The sequence below is a fragment of the Chiloscyllium punctatum genome, chromosome 2, assembly GCF_047496795.1.
Source record: "Chiloscyllium punctatum isolate Juve2018m chromosome 2, sChiPun1.3, whole genome shotgun sequence".
In the NCBI taxonomy this organism is placed as follows: Eukaryota; Metazoa; Chordata; class Chondrichthyes; order Orectolobiformes; family Hemiscylliidae; genus Chiloscyllium; species Chiloscyllium punctatum.
Genome location: NC_092740.1, coordinates 99,727,148 through 99,739,211, shown reverse-complemented (window position 1 = coordinate 99,739,211; position 12,064 = coordinate 99,727,148). Strand labels below are relative to the sequence as shown.

At 40.4% G+C, this 12,064-nt stretch overlaps 1 protein-coding gene across 19 annotated transcripts in view; it reads left to right on the top strand.

The window, feature by feature from the left end:
- The window catches only part of LOC140487080 (guanine nucleotide-binding protein G(I)/G(S)/G(O) subunit gamma-7), a 323,926-nt gene extending 313,165 nt beyond the window's left edge, over positions 1-10,761 (top strand). For all 19 annotated transcript variants that reach the window (XR_011962712.1, XM_072586533.1, XM_072586542.1 and 16 more), the window contains one exon: positions 8,605-10,761. Coding sequence is in view for 15 of the 19 variants with exons in the window: in XM_072586699.1 (XP_072442800.1) it covers positions 8,605-8,730 (126 nt within the window). In the remaining 4 variants the exon portion in view is untranslated. The remainder of the gene's footprint in view (positions 1-8,604) is intronic.
- The last annotated feature ends 1,303 nt before the right edge of the window (positions 10,762-12,064 follow it).

Sequence of the window (12,064 nt, the reverse complement as noted above, 5' to 3'; positions counted from 1 at the left end):
AGGATGAGGATCTTCAAATTAATGCTGTGGGTTACTTTACATTCACCCAAACAGGCAGATGAGGCCTTCATTTTGTATATCATTAAAAAGGAAACAACTGTGGCATTACAGCCCTCCCCCAGTGCTTGCCCCACTGTACTAGAGTATGTCAACATTTTTATTTTTAAAATGTTGATAATTTTTAATTTTGAAACTTATTCTTGGGAAGTGAGAGTTAGTAGCCAGGACAGCATTTGTTTCACTTTCCTAATTACCCTTTCTTAAGTTGCTGTAGTCCATGTAAGTGTAAGTACACCTACAGTACTGTGGGCAAGGAGCTCTGTGATTTTGCCTCAACAGGGTCAAATGGTGAAGGAATGGTGGTATATTTCCAAATCAGGACAGTTTGTAGCTTGGAGCAGAACTTCAAGGTGGTAATTTTCCCATGCATCTGCTACCCTGTCCTTCTAGGTGATATAGATCATGGACTTGGAAATTTGCTGCAGTGCATCCTGTAGATGGTACACAATGTTGCTACTGTGAATCAGTGATGGAGGGAATGAATGCTGAAGATATTGAATGGGGTGTTATTCAATAGGGCTACTTCATCTTGGTGGTGTCAAGCTTCTTGAGTGTTTTTGGAGCAAGTGGAGAGTATTCATCACAGTTGGATGGCAAGATGGCTCAGTGGTAGCACTGCTGCCTCACATATTGGGTTCAATTCCAGGCTTAGGTGACAGTCTATATGGAATTTGTGTGTTCTCTCTGTGTCTGCATGTGGAGTTTCCACTGGGAACTCTTGTTTACTCCCACAGTCAAAAGATATGCAGGTTAGGTAAATTGGCCATGCTAAATTGTCTGTAGTGTCCAGAGATATGCATATTAAGTGGATTAGTCATGGTAAATGCAGGGTTATAGGGGTAGGGATAGAGGGGTAGGGTATGGGTGGGATGCTCTTCAGAGAATTGGTGCAGACTTAGAGTCATAAGATGTACAGCACAGAAACAGACCCTTCAGTCCAACTTGTCCGTGCTGACTAGATATCTCAACCCAATCTAGTCCCACCTGCCAGCATCCGGCCCGTATCCCTCCAAACCCTTCCCATTCATTTACCTATCCAGATACCTTTTAAATGTTGCAATTGTACTACCACTTCCTCTGGCAGCTCATTCCATACACGCACCACCTTCTGCGTAAAAAACTTGCCCCTTAGGTCTCATTTATATCTTTCCCCTCTCACCCTAAACCTAAGCCCTCTAGTTATGGACTCCCCTGCCCCAGGAAAGAGACTTTGTCTATTTATCCTATCCATGCCCCTCATGATTTTATAAACCTCTATAAGGTCACCCCTCAGCCTCCGATGCTCCAGGGAAAACAGCCCTAGCCTGTTCAACCTCTTCCTATAGCTCAAATCCTTCAACCCTGGCAACATCCTTGTAAATCTTTTCTGAACCCTTCCAAGTTTCACAACATCTTTCCAATAGGAAGGAGACCAGAATTGCACCCAGTATTCCAACAGTGGCCTGACCAATGTCCTGTACAGCCTCAACATGACCTCCCAACTCCTGTACTCAATACTCTGACCAATAAAGAAAAGCATACCAAATGCCTTCTTCACTTTCCTATCTACCTAGGACTCCACTTTCAAGGAGCTATGCACCTGCACTCCAAGGTTTCTTTGTTCAGCAATGCTCCCTAGGACTTTACCATTACATGTATAAGTCCTGCTAAGATTTGCTTTCCCAAAATGCAGCACCTTGCATTTAAACTCCATCTGCCACTTTAACCAAAGACATAATTTAAGAAATAGGAATATGTCATTCCCCACTTCTAGACCACATCTTCCTACTTGAACTCCACCTTCTCACCTGATTTCCACATCCTTCTATATCCAAGGACAGGTCACTGTCTGTTAAGCATCCCCAATAACTGAGCATCCATGGGTCTCTGGGGCAGAGAATTCCATTAAGACCCAAGACAAAGGAGCAGAAGGAGGTCATTCAAGATAAGTTTGCTCCGCTCCTCAATGAGATTATAGCTGAACCAACTCCACGCTCCTGCCTTTTCCTGTATAATCTTTGCCTTTATTGGTCTAAAACCTGTCTTGAATATACTTAATGACTCAGCCTTTAAGCCCTCTGTGGTAAAGAATTTCAGATTGACTACCCTCAGAAAAAAAACTCTCCTTTATGTCTTAAGTGGAGTGGGACAAAGATACATAGATGTTTTGAGGGAATAAATTTCTCATCTTGGCCCAAAATGACAGGTTGTGAAACCATGACTGTTGGTTCCAGATTTCCCAGCTTGGGGAAACATGCTCAGTACATCTAACCTTACAACCCCTTCAAATTGATGCTTCAATTCCACCTCCCATTCTTCTAAATGCCAGGGAATATATTCTTATTGTTATGATCTCTCCTCATAGGACAGGAAGCAAACCAGTGAGCCTCCACTGGGAATTTTGCATAATTAGATATGGAACAGTTCCATATGCATGTCAACAATAGGCAAACTCTTAAAACATTGAATCCTTCTTTGAATTGTCATTTCCATGCTATACACAAGACATCTCCTTGTACTGATACAAAACCCACAAGTTTACTCATAACTGTTAAAGCCTTAGGTAAATACAAAACATTAGAGGTTAGAAATCTGAAAAGACAGAAAATGCTGGAGAAACTCTGCATGTCTGGCAATATCTGCAAAGGTAGGAATAGTTTTTTATTGAGTCTAATATGACTGTTTTTCAGAACACAAGAACAGCCATAAGAGACTCGAAATATTATGGCTATTTCTCCACAGATGTTGTCAGTTCAGCGTTTCTCCAGCATTTTCACCTCGATTCTGTCCAATATCAATGGATTTAAGTATCTTTTTAAAAAGGCCAAATTCCATGACTTGCACAATTAACATCAATTTAGATCAATGCTGTAATTTAAACTAATTAGATTTCTAGGTTGAGATCCTTACTGAGCAATGCTGTCTCCGCAACACTGACCCTTCTGCCCTATCTCCGCTATTGACCCCTTCTTATAACAGCCTAAGCTCTCAACCAAACTACTGATGCACCTTTTTGCACTGCATGGATTCTGATTCTATTTGTGATTTTTGCCATTCACCACCTTGTGAGAAAATTATTGGCCTGTCTGTTTTAAGTAGATCCCTAATTCTAGATTCTTCCATGAGAGTAACATCTTCTCCACATCTACACTGTTAAGACCCCTCAACAATTTATCTATTTGAATCATGTGACCTCTTATGCTTCTAAACCCCAGCAGGCAAAAGCCTGGTATGTCCACTCTTTCTTCGTAAGACAATCCACCATTACAGGTATTATATAGTAAACCTTCTCTGAACTGCTTCCAGTACACTTATATCCTTCATTAAATAACGTGACCAATATCGTACATAGTAATCCCGATGTGGTCTCATCAATGCCCTATATAGCTGAAACATAATCACTTTACTTTTGAATTCAATTCCCCTCACAATAAACAATTACATTCTATCAGCTTTCCAAATTACTTGCTGTACTTGCATATTAGCCTTTTGCAATTCATGCACTACTACACCCAGGTCTCTCTGCATCTTAGAGCCCTGCAATTTAGATAAAATGCATCTGTTTTTATTCTTCCTACCAAAAGGAACAGATTCACATTGTGCAACATTATACTTCATTTACCAGACCTTTGTCCAATGATCTATATCCTTTTGTAAGCTCCTTATATCCTCTTCACAAGTTACTTTCCTATTTGTGACATAAGCAAAATAAAAGCAAATTACAGTGGATGCTGGAATCTGAAACCAAAAAAGAAAATGCTGGAAAATCTCAGCTGATCTGGCAGCATCTGTAAGGAGAGAAAAGAGCTGACATTTCGAGTCTAACTGACCTTTTGTCAAAGCTTTAAAAAAAGGGAGAAATAGGGAGGTATTTATACTAGGCTGAGAGAAGGTGAGTCCAGAAGCAAAGGTAGCAGTGAAGAGGTGATAATGACAGTGCATAGAGAGATTTTAGGGAGATTAAGAGCTGAGAATGACGAAGGCTGAAGCCAGGACTATGTGACAAAATATGTGGGGGAAGTGTGAAGCAGAGGCAAAATGGAAAACAGGGAGAAGGGTAGCAAAGGAGGAAGAGGAGAGGAAAAAGGTGATAAGAGAGTGTGGAGCAAGAGAAAGAGACAATCAAGAAATAGGAGGTACAGAACAGTGAAAAAATATATTTAAAAAAGATAAATAAAACAAATGAAATAAAATTACGGAGCAGAATGAAAACAGAGGGGTCGCGATGGGATAATCATCTGAAGTTGTTGAATTCAGTGTTGAGACCGGCAGGCTGTAACGTGCCTAGTTGGAAGATGAGATGCTGTTCCTCCAGTTTGCGTTGAGCTTCACTGGAACATTGCAGCAGGCCAAGGACAGACATGTGGGCATGGGAGCAGGATTGTGTGTTGGAGTGGCAAGCCATGGGAATGTCCGGGACCTGATTGCGTACAGATCGAAGGTGCTCAGCAAAGCAACCACCCAGTCGGCGTTTTGTCTCTCCGATATAGAGCAGATCACATTGGGAGCAACAAATACAATAGACCAAATTGAAAAAAGTACAAGTGAAACACTGCTTAATCTGAAATGACTGTTTGGGGCCTTGGATGGTGAGCATGGAAGAGGTAAAGGGGCAGGTGTTGCACCTTCTGCGATTGCATGGGAAGGTGCTGTGTGTGATGGGAGAGGTGTTAGATGTGATGGAGGAGTGGACTAGGTTGTCCCGGAGGGAACAATCTCTGCGGAATGCAGACAGGGGGAGGAAAGGGAAAATGTGTTTAGTGGTGGCGTCGTGTTGGAGTTGGCGAAAATGGCGGAGGATTATTCTTTGCATGTGAAGGCTGGTGGGGTGAAAGGTGAGAACAAGAGGGACCCTATCCTTGTTCTGGGAGGGGAAGGAGGGGGTGATGGTCGTGGCGCGGGAGATGGACCACACGCTGTTGAGAGCCCTGTCAACAACTGTAGGTAGGAAGCCACGGTTGGAGAAGAAGGAGCACACACTAAGAGCAGCACTTTGGAAAGTGGCCTCATTGGAACAAATGCGGCGGAGGCGAAGGAGCTGAGAGAAAGGGATAGAGTCCTTACAGGACGGAGGGTGAGAAGAGCTGTAGTCCAGATAGCTGTGGGAGTCAGTGGACTTGTAATGGATATTAGTGGATAAACTATTGCCGGAAATGGAGACAGAAAGGTCAAGAAAAGGAAGGCAAGTGTCGGAGATGGACCAGGTGAAGGTGATGGAGGGATGGAAACTGGAAGCGAAGTTTATGAATTTTTCCAGATCAGGACGAGGGCATGAAGCCACACCGAAATAGTCATCAATGTACCGATTAAAGCAGTTGTGGGAGGAGACCCGGGTAGGCCTGGAGCAAGAAATGTTCCACATACCCCATGAAAAGGCTGGCATAGCTAGGACCCATGTGGGTACCCATTGCTACACCTTTGATTTGGAGAAAATGGGAAGAGTTGAAGGAGAATTTGTTGAGAGAGAGAACAAGTTCAGCCAGGCAGAGAAGAGTGGTGGTGGATAGAGATTGTTTGGGCCTCTTTTCGAGAAAAAAGTGAAGACCTTTCAAGCCTTGGTGTGGGATGGAGGTGTAAAGAGATTGCACATCCATGGTGAATAGAAGGTGGTTAGGGCCTGCGAATTGAAAGCTGTCAATGTATCGCAGGGCATCAGAGGAATCCCAGATGTAGGTGGGGAGGGAGTGAACCAGAGGAATAAGGATGGAGTCAAGGTAAGAGGAAATAAGTTCAGTGGGGCAGGAGCATGCTGACACAATGGGCCTACTGGGACAGTCCTTCTTGTGGATTTTGGGGAGTAGGTAGAAACGAGCTGTCCAGGGTTGGAAGACAATGAGGTTGGAAGCTGTGGAGGGGAGGCATCCAGAGGAAATAGGTCAGTCACGGTGTTGGAGACAATGGCTTGATGCTCAGTGGTGTGGTCATGCTCCAGGGGGAGGTAGGAGGAGGAATCTGAGAGTTGGCGCTTAGCCTCTGCGAGGTAGAGGTCAGTGCGCCAGATGACAACAGCACCCCTTTTGTCAGCAGGTTTGATGTCAAGGTTGGGGTTGGACCTAAGGGAGCGAAGGCAGAAGGTTCGGATGGCGAGATGTTGGAATGGGTAAGAGGGGCAGAGAAATTAAGGCGGCCAATGTCCCGTTGCCCATTGTCAATGAAAAGATTGGGGGCAGGAAATTGTCCTGGCGGGGGTGTCCAATTAGAGGTGGAATGTTGGAAGGATGTGAAAGGATCTGTGGAGCGGGAGGAGGACTCTTGCGCAAAGAAGTAAGCACGAAGGCGAAGGCAATGGACATCATGTCGAGCCCGGAATTCATTGAGGTGGGGGCGTAAGGGTACAAAGCTGAGTCCTTTGCGGAGAACAGTATGCTCAGCCTCAGAGAAGGGAAGGTCAGAGGGTATGGTGAACACACGGCAATAGATGGGGTTCGAGGGATTGGGACAGTTGGAAGGTGGAGGGTGGGCAGGGGTGTGGATGAGAAGTTGAAGCTTACGTTCCTTAACATCTGAAAGAAACAGGAAAAGTTTGGAGTTAAGGCGTGGAATAATACAAAGGATGAAATGAAACTGTGGACCAGGACAGCTTTGAGAGAGAGGAAGTCGGTGCTGCTGGAGAGAGGTGTCGAGTGCTGTCATGTGGCGACACATGGCCATGAGTGTTGCTTTTAGGATGCGGCGAGAATAGCAGTTGGAAAAATGTTGTATATCGTGCAAGTACCTGTAATCCCGAAGGCTGCATGCAGGATGGAATTTGAGTTGAAATCCACGTGGAGTAAGTCAGAGGTGAAGCAGTCACTGAGGAAGGAAATATGGCTGTGGAAGCAAGTCTTAGTAAATACCTTGGTCTAACACTGAGAGAGAAAGGGAAAGCAGTGAAGGTGGACAGGGGGAGAGAGACAAACGAAAATCCTGTTGGAGAGAAGAGCAGACTTCTTCAGGGTAGGCATTCCTGGAAGAGAGGTGGCAGTGGGTTAAACACTGGGTTAAAGCAAATTACTGCAGATGCTGGAATCTGAAACCAAAAGAGAAAATGCTGGAAAATCTCAAAGTCTGACAGCATCTGTAAGGAGAGAAAAGAGCTGATGTTTCAAGTCTAACTGATCCTTTGTCAAAGCTTAACAAAAAGGGAGAATTAGGGGGGTATTTATACTAGGCTGAGAGAAGGTGAGTCATGGCTCCAGAAGCAAAGGTAGCAATAAAGAGACATAAGCAAATTTCATAGCTATGCCTTGCGTCCCATCATTCAAGTCATTGATATAAGTTGCAAACAGTTGAGATCCCATGATTTATCCCTGCAGCACATCACTCATTGCATCTTGCCAACCAGAAGAAAAACACTTTTACCGACTATCTTAGCCAGTTAATTTTCTACCCAGTCTTCCAGTATGCTAGCGTTATAATTTTTTTTCGATAATAACCTTTGTGACATCTTACCACAAAGAGTTCTGACATTCACTTGGTCTCTTTATCATGGAATATTGATGTGACATCAAGCACCTTCATTTGTTTTAATAAAAGCAAAATACAATGGAAATCTGAAACAAGCAGAATGCTGGAGAAACTCAGCAGGTCAGGCAGCAACTTAGAGAGAGATACAGAATTAACTGAAATTCAGAAGAGCCATGCCAGACTTGAAAAATTAACTTTTTTTCTCTCTCCAAAGATGCTGCCAGACCTGCTGAATTTCACCAGCACCTTCTGTGTCAGCCTTGGATTCTTTGCTCCCCTCACCCACTCTCTGACCCATCTCTCTGTGAACATGCAGCACTCTTTCCTTTTAGTCATATGAAAGCCAATGGAATTAAAGAAACAGTGTTGGCATAAATGCAAAAATAACTAAAGGAAAAAAAGCAGTGTGTAGTGACAGAGTTGTTTTTCAGACTAGTAGGATTATTTCTTGGGAAAATAAATTTATAATGCAGCTCCACCTACCTCGAAAGCAACTATGAGATTTGGACTCCTGTTTAATCATGCTAAATAATTGAATGATGTTATCATACAAATGTTAACAAACTTCGACATATTTCTTTTTCTGTCATTTTAAAAGACACTTAGACAGACCAACAAAAGAATTTGATTAACATTGCTCAGCATCCTTCCTAGGCCAAAGAGAAATTACACATTCTTGTTTTCTGTGTATGTTCTAAAATGTTCTTTTTGTGATCCTCCACAGTCATTTGAGGCTTAGTCAGTATCGAAGATAAAAACTTACAGGTCAATCTCACATTACTTATCAGATCTATATTGCTGATGCAGCATAAGAAAATTAGACGTTTTTCAGTAGTCAACTAATATATATCAATAATTCAAGTCTGTTTGAGGATTTTAATTTCACTTTCAATCTTAGGGACTAATGAAGGAGTGAACCAGACATAATTTGGAGAGAAAGTATTTTTTGAAGGAAGTAATAATTCTGCCATTTCAACACATACCATGTTTATGTTTTTACTGCAGTAAGTTCAAGGTTAAAGCTGCAGAATATGCAAAAAAAAATCCATGTTTTTCTGTCCTCTCTTACATCATTGCCATGGATAATCAATGTCACTGACGACTCTTCAACCTTGACAGGTATCAAAGGCGGCTGTAGATTTGATGAACTACTGTGAACAACATGCAAGAAATGACCCATTGCTTGTTGGAGTCCCAGCCTCTGAAAATCCCTTCAAGGATAAAAAGCCTTGCACCATTCTATAGCTGCTACCAGCCATCTTTTCTTAAACTGCCCACAGCATCAGAGGACCTGCCAAGAATTTCTGTTGGTATTCAGACCTTGAGAAGCAAATGCAGCTTCTGAAATGCAGGACTGCTGTGGAAGTGTGTTTTAAAAAAATAGGGGAAAAAGAAGTTGGATTCTGTTTGTTTGTCAATTAAGCATGTTTCTGGAAGTGAAGGGAAGAAGATATTATAGGCAACAGAAATGGAAAATGATTGCTATTTTGGACTTCTATGATAGATTTTCTGATTGTATTATTATGATCTTAGGTTTAAAAAACACTCGGCAAAGATAGTTCTGCCTAAAAATTCTTTTAAAGGTTTATGTGTAAAGAGTGTACATTTGGAAGATGATGATATAGTTTGGGCAATAACACATTAAGCAAAGGGAGCAATTGGCTGCTTCCATTGCATTTTTAAATGTCACATTGTTCATCTTTATTGTCATTAGCAATGTTCTATGTAGCAGTGTAGTTTTACTTATTCCACCTTTTAAATTCCATATTTACACTACCAAAGTACTTGCCAAGGTAACCAATGTAAATAATCAATATTTTATTCATTTTTCTTCATCTATTTTCTTAATGAGACCTGCTAGTTACAATTTAACCCTAAAAAAGCCCAAACTGTAGAATAATTTACAATTATTTGTGCTAAACATTATTAGGTAAAATTGAAAATTTTGAATTTAGCCAATGCAAATATTTGATACCCTCAAAAGCAACACCAGGGGGCACCATACAAACCCACATGGTATGCATGGGGATGTAGGCAACTTGTTTCTCCTATCTCTGAACATAAACTTTCTTTACTCCATTTAAATGAATGAATTATCCAATAATATTGAGCATAAACCTGATTTATTGCCATGAGAGTATCGCACATCATATTTGATGAACCTCAACTAATCTGTATTTTAGTTAAACATAAAATGTTTCACTAAGTCATACTGTTAATTTAAAAACTTCTGGAAATCATGCTTATTGAATTTTTATTTAATACTTAAATTCTGATCTAGTATTTGCAGTACTGTTCTCAATATGCACTTAAGATAATGAGAGAAGAATCTTCTGCATGACAGCTGCAGATTGATAATATTTCTAGGAATGTCAATTTAAAACTAAAGCAAAGATTAAGAAAGAAATATTTGTCAATGTATCAAGTGAGCCATAGCTCTTCACTTGTCCTTGTTCATTACAACAAATTTCTTGAGGATTACAAACTGTCATCACTTGCCAAAATCCATCAAATTGCCAAGTAATTTATGACATAGAGAAGTGTTAGAAAACTTTAGAAACCACAGTTTTGTTTGTGTTTAAATTTTATTATTGTATTTGAAGATGTGTAAAACATTTGCCAAGACTTTTCTGTTTAATGCCTTTAAACAGGTTGCATGTGCATTGTACTTCCAGCTGCCTTGCATCATTGCCTTTTATTCTCAGCTGTTCAGTGTTAGTTAAGCCTGCCATAAATTTAATTAAAACCTTTTCTTGAACCACATCATCTCATCAAGAATACCATCACAAATTTATTTACAAGTTACTGTATTATGAATTGCTATTTACAGATGTCTGTATACAAATAAAAAGGATCATTTCTCATAAAAATACTTAAAGCATTTGAAAATGTAGTTGTGCAATATAAAATTCTGGAAAGCTGTTATTTCGGTAACTGGAAGTAGAGACATGTGGTTTGTGGTGAAGTGTAGATTTTGGAGAGACAATCTTGCAGTACCATGTCAACCATGTGCTTCCCTCCACTTTTAACTCCTTTTCTTTTACGGTGCCTTTTTATTTGCAGAACAGAGAAATATCTTTTGTTAGTGATACAAATTGCAGTATTTCCTTTATCATGCCAATTGAATACCTGTACATTGAGACACTTAACTGCAGTAAAAATTAATATTTGTGAATCTATCAACATTTCATAATTTCATAAACTGTTGTTTGAGATGTATTACAAAATTTTTTTTGATTTTACTGACACTGATTAAAAAAAACTATTGAGAGTGTATGTTCCCAGTTGTGTGATTGTCAATTCATCTCAGTACACTTTCAATTAAAATTTGTATAATACAGGCTCTCAAGTTAACATCATATGTGAACAATTGTACATTGGTGCTACAATATACTATGGCATGGTGTTAAAGAATGGATGCTAGTGTCTCATGAATTCTGATGAAGTTACAATTCTTGAAATGGTCCAGCATCAAGAGTCCAACTGGATGCAAAATTCTTGCTAGTGGAAGCATGGGAGAAAAGCAAGGAAATTGGTGGTAGAGACATCAGCTGGCAGCTATGGAACAGTATTGAAGTGCAAGTGGGAGTGTATCATTTTGCCTCCCATTTTTATGATGATTGGTTAAGGGCATCAGGGCACAAAAAGCAAAGGAGAAAGTTTTTTTTAAATGGCATATCTCTGATTCCCCTAAATTTTTTTTAAAGCAGCATGCAATATAAATACACACTTTAATCTGATGGCACACAGGACATGTTCTTTGAAAATTCTTGAAGGCTTTTGGCCTTTTCCAACAATTCAATGGTAAAATGTAATGGGATCACATTTTTTCCTTCAATTTTCTTATATTTCTATTATTTTTCATATTTTTTCACAGATATGGTATGTATTTTATCTTTACCTTTGTTCAGCAGAGGAAATAATTGAGTTTCATTATTATCACTGATGCCATTAACAATTTACTTGACAAGATACCTGTAATAGGAAAAATATTAATAGTATTGTAATAAAATTAGTGTTAACTTTTACAGCAAGGTTTGCAATGTTCAATTGACTTGTCATCTAAATGCCTGTTCTTGCACACCTACTTCATTCCCAGTTGGGAATTTCACTACAAAATCTCAGCCTTCCAGCACTAATTTCATTCAGGATGAGGTTTTGAATTCTAAACAAATTCAAGACAATTTGGAAACTGAAGAAAGTGTCATGAACCCTACAGTATCGGATGAAGTAGACTTTAGAAGTTATTGCCAAGATTAGAGTGGTGTTGGAAAGGCGTAGCAGGTCGGGCAGCATCTGAAGAGCAGGAAAATCGACGTTTCGGGCAAAAGCCCTTCATCAGGAATGAATGATGAAGGGCTTTTGCCCGAAACGTCAATTTTCCTGCTCATCAGATGCTGCCCGACCTGCTGTGATTTCCCAGCACCACTCTAATCTTGACTCTGATCTCCAGCATCTGCAGTCCTCACTTTCGCCTTTAGAAGTCATTGTGCCTATCAGCAAATCTTAGTCCTCTTGTTTGTTAAAATGATGGCATAAAAACATACAATATTTTGGTGATGTTGGGGTGGAAGCTGTT